Source organism: Alligator sinensis, unplaced genomic scaffold (genome assembly GCF_000455745.1).
Source record: "Alligator sinensis unplaced genomic scaffold, ASM45574v1 scaffold492_1, whole genome shotgun sequence".
NCBI classification, from domain to species: Eukaryota; Metazoa; Chordata; order Crocodylia; family Alligatoridae; genus Alligator; species Alligator sinensis.
In genome coordinates, this window is record NW_005842186.1 from 1,430,178 (window position 1) to 1,445,236 (window position 15,059).

Sequence of the window (15,059 nt, forward strand, 5' to 3'; positions counted from 1 at the left end):
TTGGGATGTCCTTGGACTGATGGCAATTTCCTCTAAATTCATGTATTTATGTGAATTTACCTATTTAATTGTTTTTTTTCCTTTTGGTTCTGTTTCATTCCACAGGTTGGTTAGAAACACTTTGCTCCAAACATTCTTTAATTTGTAGTTTTCAGGAAAAAGAAATAGCCAGGCAGGATTGTTTCTGTTATTTGATTGGCTGAGCCTGAGCCTTGTAATCAAGAGGAATGCTGGCTTGAGCCAATTAAACTTAAGAGTCTATTAGGGAAAAAAGCCATTTAAGGAGAGAGAGCATTTTTAAGGAGTTTCTTTCCCCTGCTGTGTCACAGGCCATGTCTAAAGTATCTTTCTCAGCAGAGCTCTTGTAGGAATGTAGGGTCAAAAATGTAAATGTGCATTTCTGTTGCAAGCGTCCCACACCACAACTGCTTGTGTGTTAGCAGTTTTGTTCAATTGTCTCTGCACTACACTGTGAATAAGACTCGAGTGCTTCAAAATGAACAGGGCACGAGCAAAGCTGATCAGCTATAATTGCCTTTTACTCAGTGGGTTGTACTGTCATTTCCAGCAGTGGAAAGTGAGGACAAAATTCTACTGCATCACTGCAGTAGTGTTTAGCAGTCACTCTGCACTGGTCTAAGTGACAATGCAAAGTGCAGAAAATTGATCTAATTGAATTTTAAATTCAAGCAGTCCCTCAGGTCTTGTATCTTAAGAAACAGGACACTTGGTTTTAAAGTTGTAAATAAATACAAAAAGCAACCAGTCTGTACTCCCTTGACATATCATTTGCAAAACCCAAATAAAGGTTTAAATAGCTAATGGCATCCTAAATCTCATATCAATCAAATACTCAATAGACATATTATTATGTTCAAACATAACTAAATATATATTTTGTCACAACACAAAAACCTTAACTCTGACCCCTGGAGTGCTTAGAGGTTTGTTTGGCAGACAAGGGTCTTTGGGTAAATGTGATATATTTTATTAGACCAACTAAATAGTAGGAAAAAATGTTCTACAGGTTTGTTTGATGTATAACTTTCGTTGTCTTGATTTCTTCTGTCCCCTTCATTGTTTTCTTCAAAAGGATATTTTTAGATTTTAATCATAAATTTATGTTGAGTATTTATTAGAATTGCTTATACCACTGTCCTATCACGTCATGCTCTAGTTTATTTAAATGGGCTTAGAAAAAATATGTTTAGTTAATATAGCTCAGCCTTAAAGAGAGCAAGACCTTGGTTGCCAAACCTCTGGCCCATTTAGTTCATCTTAAATGAGCAATCCAGACTGCAATGAGCAGTGAAGGATTGTCCCAGTACAGGGCAGGCCTGGTGAGTAATACAGCTGGTCGCAGTGTATTTGGTATTGTTTGTGCTGGCAAGCTTTCAAACCTGCATCACTAGGACCCACGCGGATGTCTCGTTAGAGGCAGAGAGCCCAGACAAGGCACTTCAGTAACTAAAAGCTGCCTTATAGGGGGTGGTTTCTCAGCCCTGCTGCAATGCTTCGCAGTCTCTCTCCTAGTGCTGTCCTTTTATGAGACATTACCAAGTCCCCTTTGGCTGAGTACAGCCGACTTTCATAACTGGGATTCCCTAGTCACAACCTTTTTTGGACAGCTACAAGTTGAGGCCATTGGCTCTGTCAGACACTGCCCAGGGAAACATAAGGTCAGAGACTGAGCATGAGCTATTCTTCCTCCTCCAAGCCCCAGTCACTCAAATCACAAGCAGCTGAAAGACTGAGAACATGGACAATCCAGGGAACTGTGAGGCTTGGGGACCCAGTGCAGGGGCTGGGTATAAAAGCAGGGAAGGGAGCCTAGAAGGTCACCACTGATGACAATACAAGTACAGCAGATATCCCCAGTGCTGGGGGACACCTACTCGAGAATGCCCCTTCCCCATCTCTGCCTGGCAAGTGAGAGGGCAGCAAGGCAGAGTGGTGGGTGAAACAGCAGCTTTGAAATTCTCTGCTAAGCAGTTGTGGTCTGTATTTCCTACAACTGGAGAGACATTCACAATGGGGATGTCATCTCAGTCAAGAGCCTTCACCCCAACCCCTTGCTGTTATTGCTCTGCTCCCAAAGGGTGCATGTTTTTCTCATTTGCCTCTTTGAGTGAAGGTATTTCATGAGTGGACAGCCCTGGATGCTGCTGCCTTCTGCCCATAGAACAGGTACAGCATAGCAGTGGCAGCATGGAAAATGTCTGCATTGGCTTGTTGACAAGTTTCCTCTTTGATCGGCTCTGAGATGGAAAGGGCAATTCCATGTGGCCGTTTGAGCCTTTGGTCGGGTGCTGAGACTTGTGCCAAGGAGCCCGGGGGGAGAAGAGGGGATAAACAAACAGCTTCTCTAGTGAAGGTAGATGTGTGTTCACCAGGTGAGCTGAGACTCCCAAATCAGTGGGTTCACACTGCCTTCCGAGCATGCATCAAGTGGCAAAAGCTTTCCTTCCCAGCTGAACTGGAATACATCCAAAACCCCAGCTGAGAAGTGAAAAGCTCTGTATATCACTCTACCAATCCCCAGAGCCATCCGTTTCCCAAGATTTTTTATTTGTCATTTTTGAAAGATTAAAGAGAAAAGGCTCTTCCTAAATCTGACACCAGACTTCTCTCTCCCCATAGGCAGAGTTCCTAGGCATGAAGCAGGACTATCCATAGGAGAGGAAATGCCACTCATTCTGTAAAACCCTGCCAAGGAAAAATACCTTTTACCAATCATAGCTTTGAGCTTCATTAAAAGACCAGCCCCGATTAGCTTTTGATTATGCCAGATTCCTTTCAAACCAATCAAATTATTCTTTATGATTTATTTGTACAACTTTAACGTGTCAGGTCAGCCAAAATGAGTTAGCTTGCTTAGAACAGTCTGTCATGTAGGATTGTGGGCACTTCCTGCTTCTGTCAGAAATATTGTTAAAATGTTTTTTCTTATATTTTTTTGGCTCCGTTCTATCTGGCAATACCCTGCAAACAGAGGAAGCTATAAAGAGGGATTAATGATGGGGGACAGAAACAGTGAAACAACTGTCTGTCTCACTGCCTACCTCTATTTATTTAGGGCCCATTGCAATAGTATCAGAGCCTCTCACAGTCTTTTAATGCATTTATCCTCAAAGCAACCCTGTGTGGTAGGGTAGTTGCTACTCTCTGATTGCAGAACTGAGGCACAGAGAGACAGTGACTTGCCAGGAAAGTCTGCTGAAGAGCAGGTAACAGAACCGTGTTACTTGATTCCAACATGCAGTTGAGGACAATGGCTTCATCCTTACAAGCAAGAAAGCAGTGAAATAAGGCCGTGCTTCAAAAATGTTTATCACCTGGTAAGTACCACGGTTGATTCTTTCAGCCTTTGTTAATTATTGCAATATTGGCTCCTGTTTATAACAAGATGACATGAAAATGTCTTTTCATTCTTACGTCACATTTCTTAGCATAGCTCAGCTAGGTGCATTTAAGGGGTTTCTGTCCCTCTGAAGAATTGAATCTAGATTGAACTAAAGCTATAAGGGTGAGTGAGGTAGGTGGGTGTCACTGACATTTAAATCCATGTTGGAAACCCACCACCTGATTCAGTGTGACTGTAAGGCAGCCTTTGCTAGGAAAAGCCCAAGAGTGTGATAGCAGTGGAACAGCAACTCAGGGTGGAGACCCCTTTGACAGCGCTCTGTTAGGAAGATGATAATAGGTGGAGAGGTGAAGGTTAGAAATGAGATGCATTACCAGACTTGGGTGTGGAGAGCCCAGGGCTGGGCTAAGACTCCAACGTGCCTGGGCAATGCTGTGAGGTCCTTTAGGTAGACAGGGTCATACCCATCTAGAGTGAATCTCTTGCCTTGCCAATGTCCTGTCCATGCTGTGCCTGTTTCTCAGTGGTGCCATTCAGCTCTTCCTGTTCCTTAGCGTTGAACTCAGTTAAAATAAGTTAAGAAATTTTGTGAACAGATTGTGGGCTAATCTGTGAAACAGTCGGGCTGTGCATAGATTCACACTGTGGGGAGTGGGAAGGAGGCCTCCCGATGAGGGGCAACAGGCACATTTGGTGTGAGGCAGCGGATGGTGAGAAGTCTGCACACTCCATTCACATACGTCTGTCTAAATATTTCATTCCCCTGCTGGCTGCAGCAGCATCCCTGCACATGGAGAGCAGCATCCAACACTTCCCTAGGCCAGGCTCCAGGGCTTGAGGGGCAAGCAGAGCTCGGTCATGAATGTGATGCCTCCATCCATCCTTGGTCTGCTACAAATTGCCATGGCAACCCATCGGCACAGAGAGCGGATGCCAGATGTGTTTGGGGTGGGATGGAAATACCTCTGTTCACTGTGTGAAGGAGCATGAAGAGATTTACATGCTATGGGAGCAAGGGCTGTCTCCTTTCTGAATCCAGCATTGGCCAGATTTACTAGAGAGGCTGATGTATCCTGCAGCGGTGTTTTCTCACTGGCCACAGTTAGTTCAAGGGTAAGCCTAACATGGCTGGGCAGCTAGCTGAAAGTCACAGCTCTGTAGCTTCGAGCAGAATCTGACGCAGTTTCCCTATAGCAATGGTTTTCAAACTGGGGCACATGGCACTTTGCCAAGGGGTACGTGCTTAAATATTAATAATGTTGGTGGAGCTCCTGATTGGTGAGTAATGGCATTGTCATGCATTGCCATCAATGTCAAGACTCCTCCTAAGGAATAAACATGCAGAGACATGTTGGGTGTAGTGGGTATAAGCACTGCAGCAGTATTCTGCTGATAAAGGGGTATGCGGTGACAAAGGGTTGAAAACCACTGATCTTCAGCAAGCGGCTTGTTTAGTCAGGGGCTATGCCAACAGAGGCTAAAGGGCTGCCCCTAATTTAGCAAGAATGGGCATACACTGTTCTGTCTAGCTCCAAATAGGCTGTATGAAAAGGTGTACTATGGCATGCTGGGTCTTGGAGTCCATCTCAGGCGTCAGATCTGTAATAGATTCGCAGGAAACTTTGCTGTGGGTTCTAAAGTGTGTGTCAGGGACGTATCTGGTAGCCGTGTTGGTCTGAGACAAAAAGAAATACAAAACTCGAAAACTCTTGGTTCACAGATGATGCCTTTTATTAGACCAGATTTCTTAGTTGGTCTAATAAAAGGTATCATCTCTGAACCAAGAGCTTTAGAGTTTTGCATTTCTGAGATGCATTGCATTTGGCCATGCTTTGCTGAGGCTCTCTTTTCCATCCACCCACAATTGTGCCTCATGCTGTGGCTATTGCTACAGAGCAGGGCATTGAAAGAGAGCCAAGCAAGACCCAGAGTCTCCAGAATGCTAGTTGCTCCTAGGAGATGGTGCCCACCAGGTGGACAGCCAGCCATGATGCACGGCCTTCTGGGTACATTTTACTTTTGACTACAATAGTGGGGGGAATATTTTGGCCCTGTTGTAACTTCGACAGGTAGCTGCAGAGAGCCAGTTGCATCTCTTGACTAAAGCCTGCTGAAATCTCTCTGGTTCAAAATGAAGATCTTTATATGAGGCCCCTCATGTTAACCAAGGACTGGGTGCAGTATAGGTCCTTTCTGCCATGTATCCTTCTTCTCCAGCAACCTCACCTCCTCCTCCTCAGGTGGGAAGTGAAGGGGGTAGCTCATGTCGGAGGCAACTATGGAGAATTCTCCCTTGGAAACCTCTGGCTGGTTTAAGGTGACTCCGTGCTATGTGAATAAATGCCGGGACACATATGGAGACAACGTCTGCCCTGGAGGGTTTATAATCTACAAGGCCAGAAATCAAAAGCGGGGGCAAGCAGGAATTATCTCCCTAGTTGTTCCCTGGAGAGATGTAATGAACAAGTGAATTGTCAAAGAGCAGATGTTGCTCACAAAATCGCTCACGTCCTAGTTATTTTGCAAAATGGGTTGGAAAACTTTTTTTTTGCAAACAAAATGAAATTTTGATGAAAAATAAAGTGGTGGGGCAGGATGGGGGGGATAGTGGATGGTTAAACCCATTTTCTGACTGGCTCCACTAATTTGTCTGTAATGACTGATCCCAACCAAGAGAACCAACTTAGCTTTGCCTTGAGATGCCTTCAGCCTACTCCCTTGTGTCACAAAGTGGGGTATGCGTGTGCCTGCCAGGAACCAGAGGCTTTCTAGAGGGCCTGAGAGAGAAAGGCATGGAAAAGCAGAAGGGGAAAGGGAAATATAGATGGGGGCACAGGAAAAAGAGACAGGAACACTAACTCTGCCGTCTCTCTGAGGCTCATGGGGAGGTGTGAGTGTGGTTGTAAAGGCACAACATGCCACTTCTGTTATCCATAGCTGGGAATCCTACAGCTACACAGCAGACAACCTTCAAAGGGGTTCTGTGCTCCAAAGCTGTATGGGTGTGTCATGGTGGAGCATGGCTCTTGGCCCTGGGTGCTTGGTGTCTCCTTGCAGTGTTGGGTTGGCAGGGGAGCCACGTGCTAACCACCTTCCGTCGGCCCTTGCAGATCTTCCACATGACCTATGACCTGGCGAGCGCGGTGGTGCGGATCGTCAACCTCATCGGCATGATGCTGCTGCTGTGTCACTGGGACGGCTGCCTCCAGTTCCTGGTGCCCATGCTGCAGGACTTCCCTGACGACTGCTGGGTGTCCCTCAACCGCATGGTGGTAAGTGCCCAGTCTTTGACCCTTCTCTCCCCTTTCCCCTCCCCACCAAAAAAATCATTCCCAAAAGCCCCTGTAACCAAGCATCCCCATTCTGGTCACCCCCACCATCTGCAGACATGTAGCATCTCCCAACCTGTCCAGCAGCCCTACTCTTCCTCCCACTAGTCTCCCTTCCTCGTCTCTCCAGCCATCCCCTAGGGTCTTGGCATTGGGACGGGAGATGGGATGCCCTTTGGAGGGTCCTCTGTGGTGCGGGAGGCAGAGGATTGAGGAGCTAGATGCCAACGGGGGCAGAGCCGCACTGGAGCCTGCTGCTGACCGCACATAGAAGTTGGGAGCCTGGCTCCCCCTACTGGCAGGAGAGGGCAAGGGCAAGGCTTCGAGAAAAGGAGGTACACCAACCCTGTTCTGTGCTGGGAGCTGGCAATGGCAAGTCCAGGGAGGCCCAGTGACTCGGGAAAGCCTGGGTCTAAACCATTAATTCGACTTCCTTGACACCACCCCTGCTGCAGCCTGGACGTCATCATTCAGCTTGCTTGGTGCCCAGGTGTAAGACAGGTGTGTTTGCCCTTCCCCCTGCCCATCTTATGGACTGCAGTGCAGAGTAAATCCAGGCTTGCATCACACCTGGAGAATAAACCACACTGAGCAGCACTGTAACTTCCCCTGCAAGGAGCAATGTCTCGGCCTCCTAGCAATAGCCAGGGCTCTTTTGCAATCTGCACTGTTTGTTATGGGTGAGATATATAACATATGGTAAGTGCCCAGTGAGCTCATGGTGCCTTTCAAAATTTGTTGGGGAATTCAGGATCCTTTATTCAAAGGGACAGTGTCCAGTTGATTAAGCAGAAAAACTGACAAACCTTAAAAATCGCCTCTTATTGCAGCTCTTAACCTCTGGATTCTCTCAGCCAATTTCTTCTTATAAATCAGGCACTGATGCAGAAAGAAACTCCAAATTAAAAAGGGCTGCTAGCTTCCCCTACCTCCCTGGAGCAGTGCTGTGGGCACGTGCTGCCTGTACCCCTGCTGAGTTTGCAGCCACAAGCCTTCCTTTCCTGGAGGTTCATTTTGCTCTTACTGCTGTAGCAGTTGTTCACCTCCTGTTAGTGAAAGGTGCCAGAGTGATGGAAATAGAGCCTGGAGTCCTTTATTTAGGTACAGAAGAAGCACAGCATGGGTAGTATCTGTATAATTGTGCTGCCCTTTTTATTTTGATGCTGATAGCGACTAGAGAGTCCCATTGTGTGTTGGCTGTCCTACAGGCACCAAGGGACAAGCCTTTGCCCTGAAGAACCTACAGTCTAAACAGGAAGAGATAGCCTTAGGGGAAACATGTGCACAGAAGAGGAGTGAGTTGCCCAAAGTTGTGACAGGGCTGGGATTTGAACCTATGTTTCCTGACTCCCAGAGCCCCAGTCACTGGATCATGTGACTCCTCTCTGGCTGAAGCGTCTCTAGCTTCTGTCAGTTATGGTATGCCTACAGGTGTGGAAAGGTGTCTGCGTCTCTTTTGCTAGTCAGTACTGACCCTGCCAGGAGTGTTTAATAGCCCCCAAAAACTGAAAGGAGACTAAATGTGCTGAGCAGCCCTTAAATGGGAGCATCTTTTATGCAGTTCTCACCCCCAAGCTTGGCGGGGGAAGGCTTTGCCCCCTATTACCACTCTCCTACAAACAGCCTGGCACTACAGAGCCACGGCAGGACCTGGAGGGAGCTGCAAATCCAGGCACATGTGAAGAGCATGCTGAATTCAAAGGCCAGCTCAGAGGAGCTCAGAACCAAACTGCAAGGTGAGCAGAGGAGATTGGAGGCACAGGGCATGCAGGGAATGTGAAGCCCCACATCTGGGGAAAGGCAGGAAACAGCGGGGATGGAGCCAGTTTTAGAGAAGAGATGGTCCAGGGTTTAAAGGAGACCTGGGTCCATGTCCCTGTTCTCCCACAGTCTCCCCATGTGTCCTGTGTGGCAAGTTACTTAGCCTCTTTCTGCCTAAGCTGCCCAAGTAAATGAGAGGGATAGTAGCCCTGCCTTATCTCACAAGGGGCTGTTGAGCATATGGCCATGGGAACCTCCATGCTACCTATGATAGCCTTGGTGGTGGGAAGAGGCAGGTATCCTGTAGACCCATAGGCTCTCAGAGAGTGAGAGGTGAATTGAATATGGGTCTGCAGAGCTGTTGTTGGACATGCAATGGCTCCCAAGCATGTGATCTATCCCAGGTTGCTGAAGGACATGGAGACGCTCAAGGCTGTGAAGCCTGACAAGACAGCTTGTGTCACCTAGAGCAAAGATGAGCAACAAATATACCAGAATGAGAGCATGAGATGCATGAAGAGGGAGGGAGCTAAATTTATATAGCCTAAAAAAAGAGCAAGCTGGGGCAGGACAGGATAAGAGTCTATAAATACTGCCAAGGTATCCGTGTGACGGAAGGAAGGAGTGATTCTCAGTCTCAGAAGATGGCAGGAGTCATGGCTAAGGGAGAATCGTGTTAGTCTAGATGTCAGGAAACTGTTCTTAGCGGCAAGAGCCAGTGAGCAGGGGAAGTGCAGGATGCCAGAGGGAGGAGATCATGGCTGAGATGGCAGAAGGTGCTATACCCCCAGAAGACCTGCCTGGTGCAGGCAGTCAGACTGGGAGTGGCAGGCCCTAGAGCCTCCAAGCATGCAGATAACATACTTGTCATGTGTATTTTCTTTTTGTGACTTAATCAAGTCAACATTTTTTCCACTCTTTCGTTTCAGAAAACCCAGTAGACTGTCTAGGGGAGTGTAGAGGCCTCTCTGGTGCCCTATATGACTGCAAAGCACAGCCACTGTAGCAGTCCCTGGAAAACCCTACCTGCAGAAAGTTTAACCAGTGGGTTTAACTAATGAGAGCAATTAGCTGTGCTGGAATTCTGATGATTAGTTCTCATAAGCAGATTCTGACCTCCTGTCTCTTGAGAAAACGGATGCTTCCAAACTCTCCAACTGTCATCGTGTTTCTGTGGGCCGGGCCAGCAACAGAGGCAGGATGGAGTTATCAGTGCAATTATTTGCCAATATTCCACAGTGAAGAAATAAAGAATGAGACAGATTGCTAATTCGGTGCATGAAATTAAAGCTGTGGTTGTCCCAGTGATTTGCAGACTTTGGAATCAGGTCCTCTCTGGTGGGCTACAGAATGAACCCATTAGAGAGCCAAACTGCATATAGAAAAATCGGAGCTTACTCAGTGATCTGCAAAATCAAGTTGGGGGAATTCTCTGCCAGCCCGGTCAAAACCCTGAGGATGAGCATGTTTGTTGCATGTGAGGAATTGCCCTGATGATAAATGGACTGAAGAAAGGAAAAAATGGGACTGAGGGAGGCAGGGCACAGAAAACTGAGAGCAGAAGGGAGTCTTGTAAGCAGAGATGGGGGCACTGATTTGGGTAGAGAAGGGACCTAGCTGCAAAACTGCCCAAAAGGCAAACTGAGACCTAGTGAAGTGAATTTTGGGGCTCAAAACGTCAGTTCAGGCTTTGCAAGTGGTTCTTGTGTCTCTGCTTTGGCACCTCAGCCCGCAGTTCTGCCTTGGTGCTTCCAGCCTAGCCGTCTACTCAGCTGCCAAGACCCACAGACTCATGCCAAAATTGCTAGAGAAGGGTTGCTGTTTCCCAGCTGCTTCCAAAAGGCCTGTTCCTTCACCAGCAGAAGCCAAGCAGGCCCTCGTCTCAGGCTGCCTGTAGACGTGCTCCAACACGTTCTAATTAGAAGGTGGCCGAGCAGTATCGATTAATGGAGTCTGTTCTGCGTTCTAATCGGACTGCTCTAGCATGGCCTCACTGTCACATGTATGAAGCCCCCCACATTTCCAAATGGCCACGGGGGCATTTTAACTAAACCTCATTGAATGAGCTTTAGTTAAAGAGTTCCCGTGGTCATTTTGAAACATGGTGAGGCTTAATACATGTGAGGGTAATTAGAGAAGCTGTCTGGGAACCACTTTAATTAAAACACACCCCCTTCACCTCTGAGCATGTGTATAGGCAGCCTCAGACTCCGGTGAGAGCAGGATTGCACCTCTGTAGCATCTAGTAGCATCTCTGTAGCATCTAGGCAGCAGCCAGGGTGAGATGGACCTCAGGCCTAATCCAGCCGGCTGAGCCCAGCCTTCCCAGCTGCACCAAGGTCTAGACTCTTTGGCACGTGCAGGGAGATCAACTACATGACTCCCATTATGGCTCAGAAATGGCAGGGGAGGCTGTTTCCAGTATTAGTTGCTCAGCCTCAGTCTCAGGGTAGCAGTGTTAGATTCCCTGCAGGGCACTTTATTAAAAAAAGGAAAATACCAGCGAGCACTGCATGGAGGCACCTCCATAAGACCCTGCTTGGCAGTTCCTAATCACAGAAGTCAGAGCTCCGCTGAGACCTGAATGCTGCTGGAAGCACATGGCCAGACTGCCTGGTATTGCGCTGAGCAGATACATCCTTCAGGAGAGGCAAGTATCCCCCCGGGCAGATATGGTGACCTTGTCTATGAAATATTAATGGTCTTCCCCCTTGCCACAGGAAGGCTGAGTGAAGAGATCAGCTCCCTCCCTCCTGCAGCAGGAGGGTAGCCTGATCCCATCTGTATGCTAAAGGCAGACAGCTCCTGAATGAATCTCCCCAGGGATGCTCACCTCTCTCCATGCATCCAGACTAGCAGGCCAGCTAACCAGCACATGCCCTCCCTGCCTTGCTCTAGGATATTTGGGCAGCTGAAGCCCCACTTTTATCAGTAGGGGGAGGGAAGTCTTTGGTCCTCTAGTTTTATGGGGTCTTTCAGTGTGTGAAAGCTGCTAGCAGCGCTGACTAAAGATAAGCAAAAAACAGGCATATGCTTGTGCAAACTTCCCTCAGGTGTCTTACTCAGCCTCTGCAGCTCAGCTATGCTAGTCCAATCCCTGTAGCTGTCCTGATCCACTTCAATCCAGACCTGCGGCTCCTCTCTCCCTAGCCCTGCTCTTCCACCAGTTCCTGCTCCGTGAGCTATCTCTGGTTTCAGCTCGGGGCCCATGACTCACAGTTGAGCAGTTCTGGTACCACTCAGCAGAGCACAGTGATGTGTGGAAACTTTATCCAGTGTCTGACAGCTCAGAAAAAAAAACATTGTGTAAGCTGTACTCTCTAGCAGGGTCAGGCAGGGACAGTGCAGGGCCCTAGGGCCTGATTTAGGCACGCAGGGGCAGTGCGGGGCCCAATCCTGGCACATGGAGTCCAATCTGGCCTGCAGAGGCCCCACATCATTCGTTTGGCCCAGAGGGCCAAAAGGTTGAGCACTGCTCTAGTGAACTCCAAACAGTGATGCTGTCACCGGATGGGCTCATTGCTAAGGTGAAGCTGGAAGGTTCATAAAATATGGCCAAAGCAAAATAATTTGGTTGGGGCTGGGGGCAGGGCAGAGGTCTCGTTACACTGTGATTAGGTCATAAGAGGGGCTTGGTGTGGAGTGGAATACCTCACCTTTGGTATAAGGGCCTTCAGGAAACCATTGCCTACCTCTGTAAGCAAACACTGAAGTTGGCTGTGTTTCCTTATCTCTAGGCGCATGTTTTTAGCCAGTGGGAAGCCCAGTCTTGCTGCTGCTGATTTGTCCTCTGAATGCTGTGAAATGTTAGTGGCACAAGTTTGGGTGACCAAAGTGTCTGTCTCTTTGCCTATGGACTGTGATCTCCTCCTGCCTCCACCCAGGGGCTTGGCAGCAGTTATCTGAGCATCCTTTCATCTCACTCTGATCTTCCACAATGATGGATTTGCTCAATCACTTGCAATGGGATGCCCCTCCAGCACCACCAGTGTCCCCTAAGCAATGACACCCAATCCCTTCAGCGACTTCTGCAAACTGTGCTGAAGGGATATTTGAGCAGGAGTAGGTAGGCCAAGCAGATTATGGGACGCTAAACAAGGCCAAAACATGTTATCTCCTCCATGCAGATGCTTCCTGAATAATAGGAGAATGTTCTAAAGCAGGTTAACCTCAGATGTGCCCTCAAGACCACATCCCTGAAGCAGGTTCAGACAATTCTGCAGATCAGTTTTCTCTTGCTTTAAATGTATTTAATGGGAAAAAGCCATGTTTATACATGTGAGCTGCACTGCTTGTCACCATCCCAAGAGAGTTCAAGTAATACTAGCCTCCTTCTCTAGCTGAAATTATACTGGTATGGAGGTGCTTATACAGGTTAGCTATTACCCTACAAGGAGAAGGAATGAGCTGTACCAGCATAAGTTCTCTTTATAAAACAGCTATGGCTACCGTAGGCTTTGTAGACTACAGCACCTGGGTGAAGTCAAACGCACAGTTGGCGATTGAGGGTGTTGACTAGGAGGAAGCTCAGCCTCACCCCAGGCACCCAGGAGTGCTTCTGGGAGGAGACTGGACTGATGTTGGGGAATGAGCTAAGGTTTTCTTAATGTGCATCATTGAATGGTTGGAACAAGAGGGCAGACCTAATGGTGGCCCTATATAGCAGTATAAATGTACCCTAAAGACCCAGATGTGCCCAGTGAGGAGCACCTTCTGCAAAGTGCTGAGCCCTCTATGCTTACTGAGCTCACCAAGCACTTAGCAGATCCTAAAAGTGCCTGACACCATAAAATGGTTGTACCCCGGACATCTCACTGTAAGCCAGGGTGTAGCCCTGGTGTTTTGTCCACATCCTAACCTGACTAACAGCAGCCTTTCTTCTTAAATTTCCCCTGCAGTTCTATCTGGATACAGTGCTCTTCACTTCCCATCCTAAACCCAAGGGTAATGTTGCACTCCACTGCCAGGTTGAACCCCAGAAGCAGCCTCTGTGGTGGGTAGGGTGAGTGCTTCCCTTAGAGCAACCTGTGGTCCTCAGGCCCCTGGGGGTCCTCAGACAGACTATGTCTAAGTGGTCCTCAAAAGATGGCTATCATCAGTCAAAAGTGTGTGAATACCCACCCTTACAATTCAAAGCGGTCCGAAACTCCATTCAGAATTTCCAAAGGGGCCCACAAATGAAAAAAGATTGAAAACCACTGCCTTAGAGACAGGATCTTGTACCAAGATGGGATCTTTCAAGCTGAAAGAGGCTTGAGGGAAGCACAGTAAGAAAACCAGAAAGAGAAAGTCAGTGGAGAGGTTTCATCACCATTCCTCAGCGTGGGGTGAAACTTTCTATTGTCTCCCCTCGGCGCAGTGCTCAGCCTTTGCTTCTGTCACTGCATGGGATAGCTGTGCTTCCACTGTAACACCACCCCCACCCAATCTGGAGCATCTAAAGGCACATGCAGCTACCCCGAACTGGGCCGCCCTGTTTGCTTCTCTGGGTTTGCACTCAGCATTGAGTCTGGATACTCCATACTTACTTTGTTATGTTTTTCATCTCTAATGGTGAATCCTGATTTACAGGCCAGATCATTTCTTCTGGGGTATTTTATCCTAGGCCTGTGTCTCAGTCAGCAAGTCCCAGATAATCATGGGCATGTATGAATGTACCCAACCTTCTTCACTCCCCCCATTCTCCCTCCTTCCCCCACTCCCCCCCGCCCCTTTCCTGTCTATTGGTACTAATATCCTGCTCTTCTGGGTATTCTCAGTTCTTCTGGGTACCAAAGAGCTCACTGTCACACTGAAGCATCTGGTGCCGGGGCTCCTGTGAAGCTCTTCTGCCCAGCATCAGCATTCTGCTCACTCCCACAGACAAATGACCCACTTTCTCTAATGCAGTTTAATAAAAGAACATGTCCATTTAATGGGGAAGGTTCATTACACAGAGAGGGAGGGGGACTACGCGGCTGTCTGCCCCTCTGACACAGGTGGCAGCCAGCATTATTGGGGCTGTCAATCTGCTCCCCGCCTTGCAGGTGATGTGCCATGGCAGACAATGGCTTGGCCAGTGTGACCGGTCCAGCCCACAATCTCAAAACTGCAGTCTGACCTCCATAATACAGACCGCCAGCAAAGTGCGGCTGGCGTAGGTCTCATAATGAGGGAGCGCATGTGATGCTGCGTAAGCAGTGGGGCTTTTTATAATGATGGCTGCATGACTGCTAGAAGGAAGGTGGTACAGGAAAAGGGACTGTGGGTAAAACCCTGTAGCAGAGAGAAGAGAATATTCCTTCAAATAGGATCTTGCTAAGGTGACCCAGCTCTTGACACCTCAGGGCTTAGGTTGCTGCATGGCACAAGAGCTCAATGGTAAAGAAATGTGTCCATCAGGAGCCCACAATCCTGCCTGGCCAACCTCAACAAATGGTGGGGCTGGCTGGGGTGGTGGCATCCTGCAGATGGATGCAGTAGCTCAATTCATACCCCCAGGCAAGCTATGCTGACAAGACTCCTAAGGAAACCTGTCCACAAGCTGACACTCCCATCCACTTAAGAGGGTGCAAATGTTGCCTGCCCTGATCTATGCCTGACTCCCTTTGGATATAATTGTTCCT

At 48.1% G+C, this 15,059-nt stretch overlaps 1 protein-coding gene across 1 annotated transcript in view; it reads left to right on the plus strand.

The window, feature by feature from the left end:
* HCN4 (hyperpolarization activated cyclic nucleotide gated potassium channel 4) overlaps nt 1-15,059 on the plus strand; it is a 152,117-nt gene that overhangs the window by 82,937 nt on the left and 54,121 nt on the right. The window contains exon 3 of the mRNA XM_014521142.2: nt 6,475-6,636. Coding sequence (XP_014376628.1) covers nt 6,475-6,636 — 162 coding nt within the window. The remainder of the gene's footprint in view (nt 1-6,474; nt 6,637-15,059) is intronic.